This window comes from Anguilla anguilla, chromosome 13, assembly GCF_013347855.1.
Source record: "Anguilla anguilla isolate fAngAng1 chromosome 13, fAngAng1.pri, whole genome shotgun sequence".
Lineage (NCBI taxonomy): Eukaryota > Metazoa > Chordata > Actinopteri > Anguilliformes > Anguillidae > Anguilla > Anguilla anguilla.
The window spans coordinates 33,232,591-33,256,149 of record NC_049213.1 but is presented as its reverse complement, the minus strand read 5'-3'; the positions used below and the strand labels follow the sequence as shown (position 1 = coordinate 33,256,149).

Sequence of the window (23,559 nt, the reverse complement as noted above, 5' to 3'; positions counted from 1 at the left end):
TGTTAGGTTGAAATCTTGAGATAAATCGTGATTATGAGAAAACACTTTATTTACTTTAAGATCATGGAATAAATAAGTTGTGATCTCAAGAAGACAGCTTTTGTTGTTGATATGACATGATAAATAAGTCGTGATCAAGAGAAAATTTTTGTTAAAAGTATAACAACTTTCCTTGAGATCTTGATGTAACAAAAAATGTTTTCTAGTGATCATGACTTGAGATCTCGACATAAAAGTATAACAACTTTCCTTGAGATCTTGATGTATGTCGAGATCTCAAGTCATGATCACGAGAAAACATTTTTTGTTACATTGAGATCTCAAGATCATGAGAAAACTTATATGTTGAGAACAAAATGCAATTAAGTTGTGATCAAAATAAAACAGCTGTTATGTCATGATAAGAGGATAAATAAGATGTGATCATGAGAAAACGTTTGTTATGTTGAGATCATGAGATAAGTCATGATCACCAGGAAACAGCTTTTGTTATGTCCAGATCTGAAGACAACTAAATTGTTATCACGAGAAAACAATTTTTATGTGGAGATCACAAGATAGATTGTAATCACGTGCAAACAACTTTATTTACGTTGAGATCATGGGAGAAATAGGTTGAGATAATGAGAAAACGTTTGTTATGTGAAGACCATGAGATAAATAAAATCGGGATCACAAGAAAACAGCTTTCATTTTCTCGAGATCTGAAGACAACTAAATTGTTATCACGAGTAAACTGTGGAGATCACAAGGCAAGTCGTGATCACAAGAAAACAACATTTGCTACATCGAGATCACAAAAGTTATCATGAGAAATCGAAATAAGTCGGGCTCATAAGAAAAAAACCTTTGTTATGTAAAGATCACAAGAAGACATGATCACAAGAAAACAGCTTCTGTTATGTTGAGGTCACTAGAAATAAGTTGTTATTAGGAGAAAACTACTTTTGTTATGTTGCAATGACAAGATAATTAAGTTGCGATCACAAGAAAACAACATGTTGTGTTGTGATCACTAGAAATAAGTTGTTATTACGAGAAACCAACTTTTGTTATGTTGAGATAACGTGACACTAAATTGTGATCTATAGATAACGGACCAATTGGAAATTTTGCACTGCCTCTACATTCTTCTGTAAAAATGAAATGTGTGAATACATAAATCCGCTGACCTAAAAGCTATCAATACATTTAACTCTAAGTTTTACTTTAACTATATTCCATGTTCAAACACAAACGGATTTTAGCGTCGGTTTTACTTCACTCACTCCATTCCCATGGACAGGAGGGAAACGCCCACGACTAACAGGTCCAGGATGTTAAAGGAGTTCCGGCAGAAGGAGCCCTTGTGCAAAATGGCGCCGTATGTGGTCATCTGTCGCAGAGGTGCACAAAAAGTAGTCAGATGGATCCGTAAACATGTTGCATTATACGTATGATCGTGTCGGAAGGACAGCATTACACTCTTGACCATTAACAGAGACGTTTTACCTTGAGCACAATTTCAGCTGTGAACACTGATGTGAAGACAATGTCAGCGTAAGCCAAAACCTGAAATTGCATTAAATGATTATAATGAGATTATTACTCTAATGATTTTCCATGAATCAAAGCTTCTTTCCTTACGGAACACATTTCTAGGCCTGTGTGTGAATGTAACTGGATTTGCTGAATTTGCACATGTAGTCTTCTGGGTCGTGTTCTATGATTATTACTTTCAAACAGTTCAAGTGTGTGAGAAATCAGATTAAGCCAAAATGTCTAATGTGAAGAACACTAGGCCGGATAATTGACTGGCAACTATTTAATTTACTTGCTTATTGATTGATTTTTGACATCAAAACAGGCTGCTTGATCGAAAGACTCATTTGAGGATTACAATACATGAACACCTGATTTCTGAAGGACACGGGGTCAATGGGGTCTTCAGCTGCCAGAGAGATGCTGCTGAGCAGGATGAAGAGGAGGATGATGTTGGTGAAGGTGGTGGCATTGATGATCCGATGACATAGCTTTCGAAACCTGACAGGGTTACAGGGAGAGCTGCTTTAAACCTGGACAGAGATTACAACTGCACTGCACTGCACTCTCATCTAGTGCACATCTGGAGAGCTGCACTGAATTTAAAAAGAGCTTTCATTCATGTGGCTGTGAAATGTGCATTTAGCAAAATTTACAAAAACTCACTTTACCCAGTTTCAAGTTACTCAACCCAAAACTCAGTTGAAGTTGAGCACATGGATGCTATGTGACACACACACAACATATGGATCATATGACTATCCATGTGATTTGTAAATGTGATTTGTCCTTTATCTTTATTTGTACGCCTTTCTTAACCTATTACGAAATGATAAATAATCAATAAAGTTGTTCGAAAACCCAACAAGGAGCAGCACCTAAATCTGGGGCCTCAGCCGGCAGAGATCACATGGAACCATAGCACCAGCTGGTCACTCTTTACCTCATGACTATCTTTCGTTATATGCTTTTAAAATCGGTCTCAGAGGGATAAGCTTGACCATAGGCTACTTCTGGGCTCCAGTAAGCAGCTGAGCTAGCAGTATATGGTACTGACTTGTTCTGTGGTCCAAAGATGAAGAAGGAGCTGGCCTCTGGCATGGGCACGGCCTTCTCCTTCAGCTGCAGGTCTGCCATTGGACGGGGCCTGGGGCTCTGTGGAATCTCGGGGTCCTCCTCCTCATCGTCACCTTGGAAACAAACAAATAAAGGACAGGTCAGGAATCCTTCAGCACACTGTGTGTCGTTTGGCTTCATTTCTAATCACGAAACATGTTTACCTGGAAAATCGGCTGGGGGGAATGGGTCTTTGATTTCGTTGACATTCGATTCAAACTCATCCACTTTAAGCTATAAAAGACAACGAGAGCTTAAACCAAAAAATGGCTTTGGCTTATCTATTTTTAAAAGTTTTTGTAATTAGTGCAGTCTAAACAGTCATGTGAAAATGTTATGCAACGTTAAACCATTTATCAATGTCCCACTTAGGATACCTAACATGACATGTCTTTCATAGTCTGTGGCTGTGGTACTCAATCATTCTAAGCCCACAGCTGACTAAATGAGACCTCTTGAATAAGAGTATGGTAGTTTTTTTTTTGGCTGACCTTGGCTGTGGTGGGGATGCCTTCAGTCTTGGCCCTTTGCTCTGCCAGTTTCTTAGTCAACATGGCCTTGTCCTCATCAGCCTTCTCAGGGAGGTTTGCTCTGACAGAACCAGAACAGAAAGCCGTGGATTTACCCGGAAACAGCAGGGAAACTGAATGGGAGCTACGTGTGTGTGAATATGCAAGTGCAGAGGAGGTGCAGAGGTTACTGTAGGACAGGATACATGTGTGTACGTTAGCCCTCGAGGCAGGAGGCTAACGGTTGCCCCGTCAAATCCAGTGTCTTGTGACTAATGGTGATCGGATTGTCAGTGCTTAAGCATTTCTGAAACACCGTACTAATATTTTGCTCCTTTTCGAAGATTTTTTTAAATGAAAAGAACTGAATCAAACAGAATTCCTAAACAATTGCTCAGAATGTATATTTTTCAACATAGAGCCATCTCATGTTGACTGTCATGATTTGCAAAGCTTAAATTTTCTGAACCGTCTTTCTGAACCTCAGTACCTGAGACCTGCTTTGCTCACCTGAGCAGCTTCTTTCTCTTCTTCTCCTCAGCCTTTTCCTTCTGCGCTGAGGTCAGACTCTCTGCCTCTGCCAGGTTGTCAACAGCGATGGCCAAGAAGACGTTCAGGAGGATGTCTGTGTGCGGATACTTAAGGAAAATGTAGCTGGAAATCTGTGCTAAACAGCAATAATCTAAAGCCCAAGATTACATAATGACTATAGTTCAAATCTAAGCCTAAAAACCATCAGCACCCCCTAGTCAGTTGAACAGAAACAATTCAGATCTAAAAGGTGCTATTTGCTACTGTATATGTTAAGAAATATTGCAGATCCTCAGAATCTGCTCAGCAAGTGTTTTCTTCAATGAGGGTGTCCTACAGAAAATACAAGAAGATGCTGAACCTGGTCCATAAAAACTTTACAGCCATTCTGAAATTCACATAATTAAAAAAATAAATATTCCACTGAGACACAGTCAGTGAACCATGCATCTGATTCCCCATCCTGGCACTGCTTTCCTACAACTGAATAAAAAGAAAGAGTAGCCTACATGAGGAAAGTGGGATGTCTGCTGTCCTTCAAAAACAAAAACAGGTGCCATCTTTAACTGTGAATGGCTGGTGGGGGGGATACAGTTACCGCAGACAAAGAGGATGATGAAGTATATGCTGACCAGGATCCCTGGCATGACCGGTCCCCCATATGCCATGATTCCGTTGTACATCACAGAGTTCCAGTCTTCTCCTGTCAGTATCTGGGCAGAACAAAGGAGACGCACTGCGTCATAGTCTGGTGACTTTGTCAGAGAGCCATAACGACGATGTTTTTAAATATTATTGTATCCCTATTCAGATGCATGTGCAGTGAACGTACCTTTCAGCTGTACATAAAAAGCACTTTTTAAGATTGACAAAGGCATGGACCACACACTGCAGAGTTATGAACTCCATTAGACCCTATTTTTCTATTTGCGTGTTGACAGGTGACACCACCAAAACTGAGGAAGTCTCAAACCTACTTGCATTAAGTAAAGTAGTATCCCAAGATCATTTTCTTTGTGCATACTGAATGATGGCTACAAAGGAGAATAGAGGGCACTGCCTGAAGGATGCTGAGATAGTCGTGTCTGTGCAACCTCAAGGTACCCTTTCAGATTTGGGTCAAGTCGGTTCTGGTTTCAGAGTATGGACCTGAGGGTCCTCTTGCCTGTCCTGTACCTGAAAGACGCTGATGAGGGCCTGGGGGAAGTTGTCGAAAGTACTGCGTCGCACCTCCTGGTCGGCAAAGTTGTACTTGCCCCCAAACACCTGCATGCCTAGCAGAGAGAAGATGACGATGAAGAGGAAGAGAAGGAGGAGCAGGGAGGCAATGGAGCGCACGGAGTTGAGCAGCGAGGCCACCAGGTTGCTGAGGGACGTCCAGTATCTGCAGACAGAGGGAATTCATGTCTGAATAAAACTGTAACAAGGCAAGACAAGTTGTGACCAGTTGTGACTCATAGATACTCAAGTGAATTTATGCTCTTGAGCAAAGACCTTAGATATGGTATGAGACATGACTCTTGTTATAAATAAAACCTCAAATGAATCTTCACGGTAAATTGTTTCAAAATGTCACGGAAAATCAATAATTATCTTTTAAATGGTCAATCAGTAAACTAAAATCAGTGAATGGCTTATATGTAGCCCACAGCCTAGAGTTCCTCTACTCTAAATCTCATAAAGCTGACCTCTCAACCACCCTCCCCCCCCCCCCCCCCCCGACCTCCCCTCAACATTTACCCAGCATGCCGTCAGCCGCTTACTTTGTGACCTTGAAAAGGCGCAGGAGGCGGATACACCTCAGGATGGATATGCCCATGGTCGTCATGACGTCCATGTGCACGAGGATGAGCTCCAGGATGCCCATGCTCACCACGAAGCAGTCAAAGCGATTGAACAGGGACATGAAGTAGGAGGGCAAGCCCAGGGCATACATCTTCACGAACATTTCGGCCGCGAACATCGACAGCAGCACCTTGTTGGTGTTGTCTGCATTCAGGAACATAAAAATCAAGGGAAAGCATTTGAATAACATGATGATACAACTCCATTTTTATTAAAAGGCATCAATGTGTGCTGTATAAACACATTTTAACTCAAGAGGAAACAAAGGGTTCGGTTTACAAAGACCTTTGGCACGTGCAAAACCTTTCAGCACACACAAAACTAATAACGCAACCAATGATTGGTGCAAAACAAATATCTTGACCAATCATTGGTCATGTTATTGGTTTTCCAAAAGGTTTTGCATGTGATAATTTTTGAAAAATAACATAATACATGGACATAAAAGTAATTTAATAAATTTAAAATAAATCTGTGCATAATGTGTCTATTGTTACAGTGCAAAATGCTGGGAAGAGCTACTTCACACAGTTCCACAGTTGAAGTGACCTTGTAGATTAGTGAGGGATTCAGACTGGTGGTGGTGCTCCGTGGCGATGGCCAGAGTATTGAAGAAAACCAGCAGGATCACCAGCCAGTAGAATAACTTGGACTTCACCCACGTGCGGCACTTCCGGCGAAAAAAACGGTTCCAGCGACGCCACCGACGGCTGAAAATGGAGCACGAGAAGGTTCAGAACTACACCCTTCACTTTGGAGGGTTTGCGCTAAGTGCCGCCCCACCCAAAACTAACACAGAGCTCTGGTACTGTAGTACTCACAAGTAGTAGAGGACACGACCCATGCCCTCCATGTTGTACAAGCTCTCTGTGTCTGACCCTCCCTCCTCGAGAGGTAGGAGACCTATAAAGAGAATTACGCTAAAGCCCAGTGCATCACCAAACCTTCACCTCTATGGACGGGCGGTAATTTAAAGTTTTCCACAATAAAGGTGGTGTTTCCCCATTTCTGGGGTTTACAGTCCAACAATTTACTCACAACATTTCTCAGCCCATATTAGAGATGCAGTTGCCCATAATTAAGAAATGCATCTAATTTTTTTATTAATTTCCAATCAACTATGCATAACATTTCAGCCACTCCTGTTTGTAGTTGCGCTTCATAATGAGGCTAACTGCTGATTCTGACACTAGTGCTACAGGACTGTTCAAAGTGCATTTAATCCATGGTTAAAGCCAGATAGCTGGTATAAAAAAAGAGGGGGTGACACCTTGGCCGTTCTGGTCATTGTCCATGACCTCCGCTTGAGTGATCCACTCCATGTAGCCTTTCAGGTCCTCGTCCAGCTGCTGCCGCTCACGCAGTTTCTGGAACTCTCCGCGTGACTTGGCCTTCTCTCGCTCTTTGGTGAACTCTCTGGGGGCAGGAACAAATGGTGAAGGAGTCCGAAGTGACAGGGAAAGGAAGAGAGAGAGAGAAAGAGAGCGATGGATAAGAAGAATAAATGTTTGATTATGCTTCACATTTTTACCCCTTAACTTTTGTTTTTACTTCCCTCGCATTTTCTATTTACATTATTCCTGCCGATACTGTACTTAATTTCTTTTTATTTTCTGTTTCAAAAGATTTGAAAAATTACAACTTTTCATTTATTTACAGTTCAAGGTATAGCATCCAATACTTTCACTAAATTAAATGATATTTATTGATGGAAGGTTAATTTAAATGTTGACTTGATGTAAAGCTAGATTTAGACAATGCTAAACTAGGTGACACAGGCAAACTTAATTATGCCCTACCCTGGTGGGAAAAAAACTACACAACATTCTTGACACTACACACTCTGCCTAAGTGGCTCAAGACACAACCCCAGATCACAAGTAGAGAAAAATCATCACTTCGAAAATGAGTCGATTAATTTTAAAATCAAATAAATGTGAGTAGTTCCTGACCCGCTGAGCACACCAAGCACCAGGTTGAGCACGAAGAAGGACCCCAGAAGGATGAGGGTCACAAAGTACATCCAGGGCCACTCATTACCAATGGCATCATTCACCTGTACAGACAGAGAGGAGGAGGGATTGAGGAAGGGAGAGAGTGAAATAGAGGTCACCTTGGAAGGCTGGAACGGATTTTTGTCAAAACATGTCACCACCTTTTTCTTGGCCACAACAGCAGAATGTAAAGTGGAACTGCATTAAATAACCTAAAGGCCATGGAATCCTGGAATCAAATGCAAACCGTATGAAGATTGTACATAAAAGTTACAATGGTGGTCTACAGATGTACAGTGGTCTGCCGACACAACTAAACTAAAGGGGGAGCTGTACGAATAAACTCTTTATTGTCCAGAAAGGAAAGGCGCAGGAGGAAGTCACACCCAGTAGAGCACGTCGGTCCAGCCCTCCATAGTGATGCACTGGTAGACGGTGAGCATGGCGAATCCCAGGTTGTCGAAGTGGGTGATGCCATAGTTGGGGCCCGGCCAGCTGGCCTTGCACTCGGTGCCGTTGATGGTGCACCGGCGGCCATTGCCCGCTTGGGCACAGGGTGAGGCCTTCTCGTTCTCCACCGTGGCGATGATGTCTGGAGGATGGACACGTTGGGGTTACATTGTTTCTGGCAATTTGGTATGATCAATCATAATTTCAAGCCTATCCAACTGCTGTAATATTCTGTCAGTTTTGAGAAGGTGCAAGACCTCACAGGTGAGCTGACTCTCCATTAGCTTGTAGGATGGCATATCCTGAATAGCAGGTACAATACATTAATAATTAATAGCACTATACATTGTTAATTTCTGTGAACTCAACTGTGTAAGGGCATGAGTGAAAAAACTTTCCAGAAGGCTTCCTTTTCAAATATCCCATAGCATACTGTAATTTTGTGTTTGGTGAAGTTTCTGTAAACTCAACTGTATAAGGGTGTGTATGTATAAGACTATGTACTGTATATACAGTACCTGTATAAGAGTAAACTAACTTTCCATAAGGCTACATGTTGAAATGTCCCACAGTGTAATTTTGTGTTTGGTGAAGTGCCGGCTGAATTCAGGCTTGCTAACTTGTGCCGGTGTAGTAGCAGGTCTTGTGCATCTTGCATTTGAAGAGCTCCAGCCCTACTATGGCGTAGATGGTAACCATGAAGAACACGAGCAGGGCGATGTGAAACAGTGGCAGCATTGCCTTCAGGATGGAGTTCATCACCACCTGCAGGCCTGGAGGGAAACAACAACCACATTTCAGTAAGGCCACTGTGTAGTTATGGTACGCCATTATGTAGAAAAAGCTAGTGTAAGGTCTCGTTGGACCTTCAATGGCATAGAAGCAAAATCGGGTTATATTCCCGTCACTTCATATGGCTATTTTGTCTTTCTGTGGATAACACATGTACTCCACTACCGTTCATTACTCTGAATAAGAGCATCTGCATGATGTAAATGACAGAATGGTGTGGTGATACTGTAAATGGTGTGGTAGGTGTTTAGTAAAAGACAGAAGGGTATGCTGATAAATATAGGAGGCGCCCAGTAAAAGGGGACTCACTGGGGACCCCCGAGACAAGACGCAGCGGCCGCAGGACTCTGAACGCTCTCAGGGCCTTCATGTCGAACCCGCCCCCTTTTTCCCCCACTGGAGCCTCCACCCCGCTGATGTGGTTGATCGTGTCCAGTGCTATGGTGAAGAGCCTAGGGACAGAGTGGATTCGGAGGGAAAAAAAATAATACAGCTTAATATACCCAAACATGATGACTTCTTTCCTTTTAAGCCTAGGGAAAGGAATTCAGTTCAAAGGCTGTGATTCATAATAACTGAATTAAAACTCTGGAACGAGCTCTCGTTCTTCATCCAGCAGAAGTTTGCCAACTGAAGATAACCCCATTTCAGTCATTTTTCTCTATTTCTTTAACCTTTTGAAGAGTAGGTTTTTTGGAATGTTTATTTCAGAGTTCTAAGTCAATGTTCTAGAACACAATTGCTTACCCTTACCGGTAGTGATTGTTACATCAGCATTAGAATATTCAGTTAAGAACAGTCCAATCACATATTTGTGATCTTACACTGGTTAGTCATGTAGTTCATACTACTCTGCAGGGAATGGCCATGACGTAAAATTCAGGCAATGTATTACACATGTCACTGAACAGCTGCGGACTCGTGTTCAACCACTGTGAGTGACTGCGTGCTGTTTTTTTTTTTGTTTGTTTTTTTTTTGCATTTGTCAGCTGCAAGGGCTGTGCCAACATTTCCTTTATTTTAGAAGAAGGCCATGGTCTAGTCATGGTTCCCAGGAATGTTCTCCTCCTTGTTTCCCCCCCACCCCCCAGGGCTGCCCACCGAACCCAGCTTACCCCATGAACACGATGACAAAGTCCAGGATGTTCCAGCAGTTTCTCAGGTACGCGTCTGCGTGGAACAGGAACCCATAAGCCACTATTTTCAGAAAGCACTCCATGGTGAAGATGATCAGAAAGATGTACTCCAAACTTTCCTGCAAACGTGAGTGGAAAGAATCATCAGGTACTGTTCAGATATATGTACACACACACACACACACACACAGAGTATACCTGTATTGTAACTTTCTATCCCCCCATCCAGGAAGAGAAATGGATGTCTTGTCTTCACTTTCCAAATTCTTGACTTTAATTTGAGTGTAACATTTTAATGATAGATCATGATCTGATTTCCTTTCAAGCGATATCTGAATCCAAATGATACAGTGGCTGAAGCCAATGAACAGATCGTTTGAAATACACCATTATTTCTGTGCTTTACTTTTGTAAATAAAGTCAACTTATTAACACTGACTGAAAACAAAGTCAAGTCCAGAGGTACTATGGTAGCTACATTGGCCATGTAAAAACCCAAAGACCCATTCATAGGTTCCGCAAAGATGCTGTATTTTGCTCTTACTTTCACAAACCCAGTAACAGAAGAATGGGCACGTTCTAATTTAGCAGTGACATGTGACGTTGTATAAACATGATAGCATTTGCAAATTACTCTAACAACATAACTGAGAACATGATATGAGAATGTGTTAGCTGGAAGATTATAAAAATAAGTCTTTGACCTTTCTCTCACTTGCAAGGCAGATTTAACATGTACACCATCGTCCTACAGTGTATGTTATACAGATTTGCATGACTACAAATTATTTCACCTATTGATGCATTGCAGTGTGTTTCCTGCAGACGTTCCCAAGGGTTCAATTTGTTTTTTCAGTAGCCTGTGCAATCAAAATAGTCAAAATTGTATATACACAGATGCAAAAATGCTTAATAATGGCAAAATTCATTTGATGTTATTACTACATTCTCTTTCTTGAAATCACAGAGTTAAAACGGCGTGATTGGGAATGCTTATTGGTGAATGCAAATCATATGCACAGTGTTTTGTTACCGTGGCGATGGCACAAAGTGGATTTAGTGTTCCTTTTCAATGGTGGCAACGTGCCTCGATCAGCTTTTGCCAGTGAGGGGCTATTCTCTGGTGACCTCGCCGGGACTGCTGTCTCCCAGTTCGGGATTCAAGGGCGGCATCCCGAGAATGCACCGCTGACAGTTGAGATGGATGACGGATGGGACGGAGACACACAGGCCATGGGGAACTAGGCCATCTTGGACGGCACTCAGAAACACTGAAAGGGTGTCCTTTTTTTTTACCGGGCATATTGTTGAAAAGCATACGGATATCAGTCAGTAGCGTGCAAGTATTGCTGGCAGGTTTTCGTGACTAAGAACCAATTGTCTAACCCGAGTGCTCAAACCCCTTAACCAACAAGGAAATAAAGCAATGCAACCAGTGAAAATACAACGAACACAACACAATGGTCATAAACTATGACAGTCTATCCCACCATCAGGCATCCCTTTAAAAGAATGCCAAGCCTGCAATGATCAAAAGCTACAATGTTGTTAGCAGACCTGGGACAAATACATATTTGTTTTGGGTTCAAATACTTTTCTAAGCTTTACTGATCTTGCCTGGTGTATTGGAACCAATTAAATACTCTCAAAAAGTGCAAACCCTGTCTTCTGGTCATATTGGCAGGCTCAATTATACCAGAATCATTGGCAATATGCTAGAAGATGCTAGGATATCTTTAGGCCAGTGCTCTCTTGTCCATGGTTTACTGATTGTGCCGTCACACACACTCCTCTTGAGCAACATAAATTTAGAGGTGATCTAAATATAAAGCATTAAAACATACAGTGACACGAGCTAGAACAGGCACACCTGTCCCTTTCTGTCAACCTGAATCAAGGACATGGCAGTGACACACTGACCACTATCAATGGTCTAGTCTTTGCAACCCGAGATTTAGTCCACACTCATTCTGACTCACTGTCTTAACGTGATATAAAAAACATCAAAATACACAAAGCTATGGTGCTACTGCAAGGAATAGAAATATGAGTTATTTAAATATGAAAACTTTTGCAATATCTGTGATTATAGCTTAATCAGGATCCCAATCCTGCTATAACCATCACAATTACCATATTCTTAACCGTAACCGAAATTATACCAAACTATATTAATACATGGCTTCAAGATTTACCGTCAAAATGTTGAAATGATTTAATCTTAAATCAGTGATTTTACCTAAATGTTGTTTTAAAAATAAAATCTCTTGAAATTTTTGTTTGTGTTTTAAGTAATTTAATATTAAAACGTATATTTTACCAAAACAAAACATTGAAACACATAAAGCTATGGTGTTACCTGAAAAAATATATGTCTCAGTTATTTAGAACAAGAACTTCTGCAGTAACTGTAATTATAGCTTGATCATGATCCAAATTCTGCCATAACCATCGCAATTACTATATTCTTTACCGTAACGCTAATTTCAGCTATATTAATACATGACATGAAGATATGGTGCTCATCTCATACTGAGCCCAAGATTTCCCGAAGGGGACAATAAAGTATATCGTATCGTATCGTATAAAATAAAATAAAAACCAAAATCCTGCCCCTTTGCCATATATATTTAATTGTAACTCTAACATGCCTTCAAGCTTTACCATCAAAACATGGAAACAAATTCATCTTAAGTCTGTGATTTTTACATTAAAATGAGTTAAAAAATGAAATGCTGAAAAATGAACTATTCACCAGGAAATGTGTTTTAAAATATTTAATATATATATAAAAAATGAAAAAATATTGAAATACGTAAAACTGTGGAGTTACCATATTAAATCAATAAGATGCACTGGACTGTTGTGGTCCTCCAGGACCGGGGAACACTTCCATTTGCGAATTGCAAAAAACTGAGGACTTTTGTCCCTGTAAATGCTACGGGTAGGAAAAGAGGAAAAGGGCAGGAGAGATCATCTGTAGGACCCAGGCCAAAATCCTTGCATCTCATGTGACCGTTAAAGAAACGTGCTGTTTAGAGGTGGGTTTCTTTGGGGGGTCAGGTTACCCACCAAATATGTGCCACAGTGTGCCGAATTCCTGACCTCGCCCTCTTTCAGTAACCAAGTTTCATCCTGCCATCCCTTGAGCGTCCAATACTTCATCTGATAAATTACTAAGAGCGGTGATCTCATCTGTTGGCACTCGTAGCGAGGGATGTCTGTGGGCAGGGGCATGTGTGACCAAGCAAGACAACTACATTTCTTTGTACACTTCATGGCGCAAAGAGAAATCTGATCCCCAGTGCTGTCAAGTAGATATCATATGTCTTTGAAGCTGGTGTACGTCTCTCCAAGCAACAAATCCATGACTTTAGCTCGGCACTGTAGCTGTGCCACAGGTGACACTGTTGTGTATTTATTTATTTATTTATTGTATATTAATGAATGGAAATATGTCTTATGAGGACATGGGTGTGCATGTACTGTGGGTCGGTAGCTAATTCACGTGGAAAGTAGAGAAGAACACTCACCAGGTTGGTGTTTGTGTTGTTCGTGTCTTCTTCTGGCATGGGCAGGAACACGGCAAGCGCAACACAGTTGGCGAAGATGGTCAGCAGGATGATAATCTCAAAAGGCCTGAATGAGAACTGGTCAGGAAATCACTTGTGATTCACGGTGGGAATGGCTTGATACAGAAATCGGAACAGTCTGATATTTAGGCCAGTGATGAACAGAACAGAGATCAGAACAAGACCCTGCTTAGATATACCATCTAACAAAATCTATCAGCATATAATATCTAAGATGATATCTTTCAGCCTTGGACTATTTTGCTTTCAGGTTTTTGGCCAAACTTTTCCCTGCATGTGTTGTACCAAAATATAACCAATAACCTAACGCAGGATAGATAATAAATACTACAATCAAGTTATCAGTCCCCTCTTTTAGGTGTACATATTCTTCCACTGCATGGTACCGGCTCAACTCGACTCGACTCTACTCGACTTTTTTAGTTTTCCGTCGGGCAAAAGTTGTGGATAGTATTCGTCCGTCGAGGTTCCAAGCGAGCTGAGGCGATGCCAAAAGGCGACGTGAAAACACTGCAGACCACTGATTGGTCAGAGCAACGTGCTTCATGCAGCGTCGCTAATGACGACCAGCTACATTGACGGGGGTACTATCTGCAGTGGAAAATGGAGTACCTGGTAGACTGCGTTGTTGCCGTTCTCGTTATGTTAGTGTTAATCAGTTTAACCTTCAGGGTCCAAGTTGAACTATGCGGTTGTTCCCTGCACTTGGGCCGGTACTTCTCTCTAGGGGTTTCGTCATACTTGTTCCTGGTTATGGTTATACACTTTGTTGTACGTCGCTCTGGATAAGAGCGTCTGCCAAATGCCTGTAATGTAAAGTAATGTAATGTACCAAAAGCGAGTAGAGTCGAGTCGAGTAGCGTTGAATCGAGCCGGTACCATGCGGTGGAAAAGTGGCTAAAAATTACAACGCCGCTTTACTTAATTCATCTGTAGACTGCCTCTCGGCCTTCTTTAGCTGTGCCCTCACGGAGTAGAACGCCACCGCGTGCCAAGTCCACGGCCGTGGAGTCCGCGCAAGACAAGGCCAGAAGAATGGGGTCAGAAATGGCAGCTGTTCTCCTCTATTCAGGCATCGCAGTATGCCCATCTCACCACATCAGACTCCGATCTGTGACCGCCATGACAACTGTTCTCTACATATGTGTTTGAAATTGCCATTTAAAAAATGCGCATCAAGAAAAATGGCCTGTTTCTTATGCTTCCATGTCAGCAGCACAAAATAGTAAAGCTTTTTTTTCTTTTAAATCTGTCCATCTGGCACATTGTAATATCCACACTGCACTTGATATTGCCTAGTGTAAATCCCGTCAATCAGTCAAAGTGACAGTTCGTAACCAGTGAGATCACTGCTGGCTGAATTCAAAGACATGCACGCTGTCTGAGGAGCTACGAGCTACGAAGTCACACGTTATTGTACAATAACGTGTTTAAACTCTCAGTTATATTCAATAATTCACGTGGCTGCAATTGCAGGGAGTTGTGTTTCTGTATGTTCACTATTGTATAGTTCACTATTGTATGTTCACTTTTGTATAAGATCAGCTTGTCATTATTTAGTGCAAGAAAAGAAACACACAGGAGCAGCCAAAATTTATCAGCTAACCCTCCAGCGAAGCAGTACAACTTCCTCTGCTCTACCAGCTACAGGTGATAATTAACAGATCACTAATAACGGTGTAATAACCGTGCAAGTGTTAAGCTAGGTGGATATTTGTATTTAGGCTGGCCTAATTCTTTTGTCAGTTTTAGCCACAAGAAGCATTGTTCTGTATCAGTGAGAGTGGCATACTCACAGCTATAAATATGATGTCTAAAAGAAGGAATCTCTTTGTGTGTGCGAGAGCAGAAATGGGACGTAGGTTTATTTTAGCAGCTCCCTTGTATAATTTTCTGTGTCCGTTACATTATTTTAACAAGCTATGGAATTAATTTTAATAGAGGTTAAGCTGTTCCACTTTGCACTTTGGCCAGTTAGTCAGGAGGTCAGCATTTTGCCATCATTTGTCATAGGTTTTTTGAGGCCATTCTCCTAGTTTTATCACTGCGGTTTGTTTGTGATTTTCAGTTCCTTGTAAATGTATAAACTTCAATTAAAATGCTCAGATTTAAAGAAATAAATAGGATGACAACAAAATGTTATCAGAACTTGTTATCAGAGGTGATTACAGTATCTACACTGTTAAGAAAAAAAAAGTTTCTTGCCCTGCAGTTACATCTTCCTGTTTTTTTAAATGATGTTGCCAGAGATAATTTCTGTTGATGGTAAACTCTGCACAGTTGCTTGAGAGGTAGGTCTGAACGCAAATAGATCTAGGCAACGTGTAACACTGACTCCTGTGGTACACTATAACCCCATAAACCCACAGCGAATTGTTCAGTGTACTGTCATAATCCCCACTGTTGCTGCTGTCAGGTTTCATTGCCCATATCTACCAGCAGAGGGCAGTGTGTCAGAATTCTCCCTCCGGCTTAGCGCGTCCGTTTTTAGGTTGTGATGCAGCAAGAGGACAGCTGCTGGGCCATATCACAGCGCGGTCTGAATAAACCTAAACGGCCGTAAACTTTTATCATCATTTGTAATGAGTTATGGCTACGGCATTCCCTTATATGACTATCTGTAGCATTACCTTGTAAAATTCTATGAAAGACTTTTCGGTAACAATTGTCTCCCTTTTGATTATTTCTGGAACATTCTTCATTTGAGCTTGTGGTCCCTGGTCTTTATGAGCACCCGACTGGAAACACAGGTGGGAATTCACCTGTTTGTTTTGTTATCAGCAGGTTTACCAGGTGTCTAAATGAGGTAAAGTTTACATCCGTTAGCTTTCAGAAATCACCTAACAATTTCTATTCTCCGTCCTTAAATGTGAGAATTTTTCGGAATTCAAAAAATATGGTCTCAAAAGATGTGGTGTGGAGTAACAGACCCGAATGCACTACACATGTTTTCCCCATTGATCACTGCATACAACACTACAAAGATGTCTTTTATCAAACCCAGAGTTTCCGTTGCCTGACTGAAACGACCAGCTAACTGTACATCACAGAATGCTCACTGCCACCAAATCTGGCAGCAGTAACATGAGTAGACATCTTAGACAAACTGTGCAAGTGTGTACACCCAGTGCGGTCTCCATGAACAACTCAGTCCGGGACCTTCAAGGTTACCTTCAGTGCACTATTTCAGCTGTAGTATTTATATTGCTGCAAGAGAAAGCAAGTAAGCAAGCCAAGAATAACTATCTCTTTTTAAAAAGTTCTCAACCTAAAAAATTAAATAGGTTGCTTGTGGCCCACCTGTGGATACATACAGTGAGGTATTGAAAAGGCTAAGACTGAATGTGTTGAGCGTATTTCAAGGAGTCTATTTCTTAAAAATGAAACAAAAGCTCCTTTTTGAAAATGGTGGTCTCCATGTGGTCTGTGACTTATTATGTCTGTTACAGCTTTTATTCTTCCTACGAATGTCCTGTACGTCGATTTGGTCTGTCAAGATGATACAACAGGCAAAAAAACACACTTTTCTGAAACTTTCCCATAACTAAATTTCTATGAACGCTACGTCCAGTACCGGTGAATCCTGTACACAATGTGTGTGAATACTTTGCTCAGTTTACACAAATGTTCAGACAACTCTGCTTCTCTGTGTGCTGGGTTCTGTACTACTTTTTGTCTACTCTCTGACCGTGTTAATTCTTTTTAAGTGCTTTTTGAGAGAGAAAGAAAGAGAAAGAGTGTGTGTGTGTGTGTGTGTGTGTGTGTGTGTGCAGGGTTGAAGGATACTTCCACTCCACGATGCTGATGCAGGCTTTCCTGAAGGGGTTCTTCAGCGTGAGGAAGAAGAGGGAGCGGGCAGGTCTGGGGTTTCCCCCCGTGGCCTGCAGCTTCTTCAGCTTCTCCCTCTGCTTCCTCTTCAGCGTCTCCTCGTCCATGATGAAGGACGACATGGGCGCTTCGCCGCCGGCCTCCATGTTTCCTGCGCACCGTTCGCTTTCCGCCCCAAAAAAGTTTAACTTTCCCCTGCTTTCGCCGTATCCCGACAGGCACAGCCCGACGCTCAGTCCCGCCTGCGCATCAGCGTCCCCGATTCGTCCTCGCCAGGCAACCCCCCCTACCTCCGCTTCCTGCTCTGTCTTCTCACTTCCTCCCCGCTCACATCGGAGACTGCTGGAGCGGCCGATCTATTCCGATGGCGATCAGCAGGAGCAAAAAAAAAAAGGTCCAGGACCAGGAGGGCGAAAGTGCCAGGGGTCCGTTAGCGAGGAGGAGCAGTTGTTCGCCGGCAGAGAATAAATTTAGACAATGAGTGACGCCCACCAACCTTAGCGGGAAAGGGGGCCGGAGAGGACAGGGGAGAAGCAGCTGCCGTGCCCAGGGAGCACCTCCCATTGGCCGCTTCCCGAGACGTCGGGAGGCGGGGCGTCGGCCATGTTGGGGCCGGCGGCGGCCTTCTTCATCCGACATTGCGTGGATAGCGGGAAATGCCTGCGCGCTGTACGCGACGGCTGGAATGTTTATTGGTGCTTATGAATGCTTGGAAAGCTCAAAGATTGAAATAATGGTTCCGAAGAGTGGATTGAAAAAAAAAAACATCACAATGCGCAGCACAGTGCACTTAATTCACATTCGCGTGAAGCAATTTATTCATGCCTTCGTACCATTATACAAATATATTTCCTGGCTAAAGGCTAAAGGAACTTTTCAAAGATGGTATACTGTACATATTTACAAGCTTAGGAAACGAAACTTGAATAAACATTGTTGTAAGATGATATTTTGCTCAGTAAAGTCTCGGCTATTTTTGAAGTACACAACCCTTCGAGCTGAACTATACGAGCTGACCTTTGTGGGGGCAGAGCATTGATATCGTAACTTAAATGGGAGTCCGATTTGGCTGCGCTTGTCAAATCCCCCGAGGCAATGTCACTGTCACCAGTTTGATTCAGTGATACCTTCGCTCCGACTTACTCGCTTTGGGGTATGCCGTGGGGTTGGGTGTCATAGTTAGGACCCTTGGAGAAATGCTTGGTTTGTTATATTGCTTGTATTTTAGTCCTTCGCGGCCAAGGGGTCAATGGAGCCTCTGCTTCCAAACATGTGTCAAATCAATCATTTCGTTAATTGCAGCAATCATTTCAGTTAATCAGTCAGTAATGACTTGATCAGACGCATGAGAAAAACGCCGGCGCAATGTTTGTGTTACCTGACACTTAATCTCTTTTCACTTATAACTCTTCAGGGAGGGGAGAGTCAGAGGCTTAACTGAGGAGGATTCCCACCCCCTGACATACCAGAGATGCCGTAGGTGTGAAATATGTGAAAGTTGATAGCAAGCAATTTCTGTTAATTTGTTGACTTGGTTTATTATATTTATGGGTGTTTTTTTTTTTTTTTTTGTTGCCTGTAATGTGAACCTGTTGTGACCACAAATCTGTTGCCCTGTCACTGGGTTGATGTTGTTGAGGCTAGAAAAACACTTTCTCCGACAAGTAAGGACAGAACCCTAAAGGACCTCTCTCTGCATCTGACGCATGACGCATCTGATTACAGTATGATTCTTGTCTGGCTTTTCTTTGGGCCCAAATTTCAGTTGTGTTTGTGCGGTGGATGGAGGGAATGTGTTGGATGACAGTACACGCGTTAAATGGGTATGGTGAAGATGATCTTCATGAATCCACATGAAGCAGATTAAAATGCACTCTGTGAAATGCCAACATCTAGTGGCCCTCATTTAAGCTAATTTCTAAAGTCTGCATAAATGCCACAGATTGCCTTATTTTGTGAGTGGCATATGAAAATTGGTATGTTTATACGGATTACTCCAACATTATTTGCAAAAACGTTGAGAACTCATGATCTCTTAACTTAAATTGGCATTACCCACGCCTCCCCCAAACAGACAAACATGAACAAACCAGCAGGGATTACTAAACTGTAATTTTTTTATTCGCTATTACACTTGCACAAGTTTCCATCCACTCATAAATGCCACAAGCAGAATAGAATTGGGAATGTTGGGTGTCCCTGAAGAACTTGATAACCCATGCATTTTAAAACCACTCTGACATCCTACGTCAAAAGGGAAATCATTGTGAGATTGGTGCCCTTCCCTCTCTGAATAAGGCTGAACTGGACATTTCATATCTATCATTCTTTATTCAGTCATACTTTGGGTTTATCAGGATTCTCCAAGAGACCTCAGTAATATAGACACAAACTGGTAACAACCTGTTCAAAGTTTTATTAGCTAAAAAACATGAAAATATTCTATAGAGGCAGTGAAATTCTATGCAAATAATGAGATGGCCAAGATCCTGGCAGTGTATATCCCGAAATATAGCATCATTTGTGTGTTTTCAATAGCAAAAGCACTCGGCCATTAAATACTTTGTGTAAGTGACCTCAGTTTTATTCTAGAAAAAAAGAAAACATTTTACAAGCTCTATAAGGAATTCAAACAGCAGCTCAACAGATTCTGCAACAGTCTCACCTCATAAATATAGAAATGCCACCACAGAAATTGAGTAATTCAGGCAGGAAGGGTACAGTGATTGGTGGGGTGGGGCGGGAAAGAACGCTGATTGCCGGGGGTGGAGCAGGAAGGGTATGGTGATAGGTGGGGTGGACTAGGATACAGTGTGGGTAAGTGGGTGGAGTTGGGAGGAGCAGAAAAAATCGTGCCAACTTGTGCCATGTTGTTGTTAGTTGCTGATTAACTGACTGCTGAGTACGGTGTCCTTCAAAATAATGAGAAATACCATGTGCTTGAAATCTTTTACAACAAAAATTATTTTATACAATGCAAATTTGTTGTGAGTGTGTGTCTGTGTCTGTGTGTGTGTGTGTGTGTGTGTGTGCTGCACATGCATTACAAACTTAAGAGAGGGAGGCAGAGCATTCAATTATGCATTTCTGTCGGGCTGTTCATCAAACTGCATTTCCTCAGCAGAGATATCCAGCTGTATAAACCGTATAAATGACATGCTATGCTAGGAACCTCTTTTATGAGATCTGCTAAGCTACCCTGTGATGTGGTCACTTTGAATATTCACATCCTTTTTATGAAGCAGATTACAGTGAGAGCTGAAAATACTTCTACAGAGCCTGGCTGAAATCCACAGGACCTCGTTCTTCTTTATGCCTCCCTGAAGGGATAGTTCACTTTCAGTATTCAAAAAAAAAAAAAAGTTATGTTCTGTGGATGTGTCAAATTGGCCAAGACAAGTTCTTGTGTGCAATTAAAGACACGTTGGGTGTTTAGGGAACTTCCTTAAGAAGTGTGGGCTTGTCAACAGTGGAGGAAAAGCACATGTTTAGGACACACCTCGTTTCACAGACCTCAGTCTTTTGATATCTCCAGAACGCAGACAGGCCAGACCCTCATAGCCTCGCCAGACCAGCTCAAAAGCTAAGGTAACCGCCTTTACCCATCCACGTCGAGGACGAACGTCAAAAAGAGCACAGTCCGCTGACACGGTCAGTCGTCAGTTGCTCGGAGGTTCGGAGCCTAGCTCCCTGAGCCCTCCGACTCCCCGCAGTAGAGCCCCGGCGAGGAGGACTCAGACGTGGAGCGGGGCGACCCGCCGTCGCTGTTGCCCGAGTCCTCCAGGCTCAGGGGCGCGGCCTTGGGGCTGGAGCAGGCGGACTCCCCCACCACGCCCTGCAGGTACTTGATGTAGCGGATGGCGGCCCGCAGTGTCTCCACTTTGCTGAGGCGCTTGTCGCCGGCGCCGCCGGGCAGGTGGTCCCGCAGCTTGGCGTAGCCCTGGTTGACGCACTTCACCCTCTGCCGCTCCCGCTCGTTCCGCTTCTGGATGAACGCCGGCTCGAAGGGGCACTCGTACACCCCGAAGTGCCCGTGGAAGGCGGGCAGGTAGGGGAAGAGGGGCGGGCCGCCCCTGTAGGAGCCCTCGTAGAGCCCCGTGTCCACGCTGGCGGGGTAGAGCAGGAAGGGCATCGGGTGCGTGAGCGGGTCTCCGCCTGGGTGGAGGTGGGAGGAGTGGCGATGCTCCGGGTGGCCACCAGGGGGCATCATCCCATATTGCAGGCTGCTGCCGCCAAGGAGCCCGGCCCGCCGCTCCACAAAGCCATGGGAGAAGCCAGCATTCATGGTGAGTCCAGCCACAGCGCAACTATGCCTGCCGCTAAGCCTACAGCGCCCCCTTGTGGAAGGAGTTGAATAACTATTTACTGAAGTGTGAATACTTCTTCTTGACTGGTTTATTTGCCTTTTCAGTCATTCAATTACACAGGAATCACCAACTCAGTTCTCCTCTACAATGGTGGCAAACTGTGGACAGAAGGTGAGTGATGAGATTTGAGGCTCTATGAAGCTGATCCACCGTACATGTTTATTGGGTGGCGAGATTGAGATGCTGGATAGTGATACATGGCCAGGAGACTCCTACACTTAGCGGTACTCTATGGTTAAGGATGACCACAGCCACCACTAAGCTCTACTATGTACTCCTTTCTTTTTGCAGGACTAAAAATGGATTCAGCTTCTTGTTCTGTTTTGTGCCACAGATTGTATGCCACAGTGGTCCTTGCACATCTTGGCTTCAGATAGAAACAGTGTGAGAAATAGAATCATTCCAGTTTTGATTCCATTTTCATATTCAACTTCAAATGTCTTCCTCTTCTCCGTGTCCAGCAACTGGGGGTGTAATTAAGACAGAACAAAAGATTAAACCTGCTGTATAAAATGAGGGAGCCTTTACACATTGGAATAACAAAGAATTTTATTAATTTTTTAATCAGGGTTTATTAATTTTACAAGCAGGGGAATAAGGAGACAGTGAGATGTACTGATGATGATGCACTTTACAACACAGAAAAGACCATTCCTATAGTACCTGAAATAATCTGTGTTCTGGTTAAGGACTGCGATGGTTAGATGATTTTTTTAAAAAGTGCAACAAAAAAAAAGGCTATTATAGGATCCCATTACCCAGTAAAGTGTGCAGTGCGTTTTTGAAGTGTAAAACGGTGATGGTGGTCTATGTCCATTGATGTTCATCACTTTAAAGGGATAAGCAGTGTTCGAATAGAAGTGCAGACTTGTAATGTCCCAGAATACCTTTTTTTTTTTTTTTTAAACTGATTTTAATCCTCCCCTGAATCTCCCTGCCCAGCCCCTAAAAAGACTCCCTCAGCCTGCCTGGCAGAGAGAGGAGTACACGGGGATTCCCCACCTTTGGGTGGCGAGGTATCAGATGTCCCAAAAAGAGCGAGTAACCCCCTCCAAAACCACCTGAGCAGTTCCAGATGACTGCTCTTATCCCGCCTGCACATTATGCCTCTTTACACCAGCTTAACCTGTGCTGTGTTTCTAAATTACCTCTCTCTCTCTCTCCCTCTCTCTCTCTCCCTGCACAGACAGTTTTAGCCTTTTAGCTGGATGTTTCAGTGCAAAGCAGGTTATTGCTTTGCACTGAAACAAAACCTGGAGTAATGTTGCTGCACGGCAGTATTTGAAATATAAATTACATGCAGGGAAAAAAATTGTTAAATGGTCAAAGAGGTTTTTTTTTTTTTTTTGTTTTTTTTACGATGCACACGTGCTGAATTGCTAGTGGCATGCTACTAGTATTCAAAACTCAAATAAAACACCAGGTCAAAAACCTGTCAGCATGTAGCAACACTATTACATGATTTCTATTCATTGCTATTATGCTCATGATGAGGCTCCAAAGACAATTCAATTCCAGTGTCACTTTGATGATAAAGTAACACATACTTTGCAGAAAAATATTGAGACATTCAAATGTTTTTCTAAGTGGTAGATATTCCCAAGTAGGACACTGCCGTTGTACCCTTGAGCAAGGTATCCAGCTGTATAAATGGATGCTATGTAATTCGCTCTGGATAAGAGCGTCAGTTAAATGCCAGTAATGTAATGTAGATAATGGTATAAATATAATTATACTTTTATTCCCCAATAAATAAGCATGGTTATGTAACAGGTCTGTATGCACGATGATTATGATTAATTGGTTAAAAAAAAAACCCTGTTTTCCATACCCAAAGCTCTTGGAAGTGGAAGAGAGCAGCAGTGAGGAAGACACAC

At 42.6% G+C, this 23,559-nt stretch overlaps 2 protein-coding genes across 3 annotated transcripts in view; both read right to left on the bottom strand.

The window, feature by feature from the left end:
- The window catches only part of cacna1sa (calcium channel, voltage-dependent, L type, alpha 1S subunit, a), a 33,838-nt gene extending 16,161 nt beyond the window's left edge, over positions 1-17,677 (bottom strand). For both annotated transcript variants that reach the window (XM_035386885.1, XM_035386887.1), the window contains exons 1-20: positions 17,274-17,677; positions 13,428-13,533; positions 9,874-10,013; positions 9,068-9,210; positions 8,587-8,739; positions 7,903-8,108; positions 7,475-7,578; positions 6,793-6,938; positions 6,344-6,425; positions 6,072-6,232; positions 5,441-5,666; positions 4,854-5,061; positions 4,270-4,390; positions 3,657-3,771; positions 3,129-3,228; positions 2,802-2,871; positions 2,579-2,711; positions 1,893-2,022; positions 1,492-1,551; positions 1,269-1,375 (exon numbers count right to left, since the gene is read on the bottom strand). In XM_035386885.1, coding sequence (XP_035242776.1) covers positions 1,269-1,375; positions 1,492-1,551; positions 1,893-2,022; positions 2,579-2,711; positions 2,802-2,871; positions 3,129-3,228; positions 3,657-3,771; positions 4,270-4,390; positions 4,854-5,061; positions 5,441-5,666; positions 6,072-6,232; positions 6,344-6,425; positions 6,793-6,938; positions 7,475-7,578; positions 7,903-8,108; positions 8,587-8,739; positions 9,068-9,210; positions 9,874-10,013; positions 13,428-13,533; positions 17,274-17,461 — 2,699 coding nt within the window. In that variant the 5' untranslated portion in view covers positions 17,462-17,677. The remainder of the gene's footprint in view (positions 1-1,268; positions 1,376-1,491; positions 1,552-1,892; positions 2,023-2,578; positions 2,712-2,801; positions 2,872-3,128; positions 3,229-3,656; positions 3,772-4,269; positions 4,391-4,853; positions 5,062-5,440; positions 5,667-6,071; positions 6,233-6,343; positions 6,426-6,792; positions 6,939-7,474; positions 7,579-7,902; positions 8,109-8,586; positions 8,740-9,067; positions 9,211-9,873; positions 10,014-13,427; positions 13,534-17,273) is intronic.
- Positions 17,678-20,997: 3,320 nt separating this feature from the next.
- Positions 20,998-21,600, bottom strand: LOC118211013 (achaete-scute homolog 5). Its single transcript, XM_035387653.1, has one exon. It carries the CDS (start codon positions 21,598-21,600, stop codon positions 20,998-21,000), a length of 603 nt encoding a protein of 200 aa, XP_035243544.1.
- Between the last annotated feature and the right edge of the window lie 1,959 nt (positions 21,601-23,559).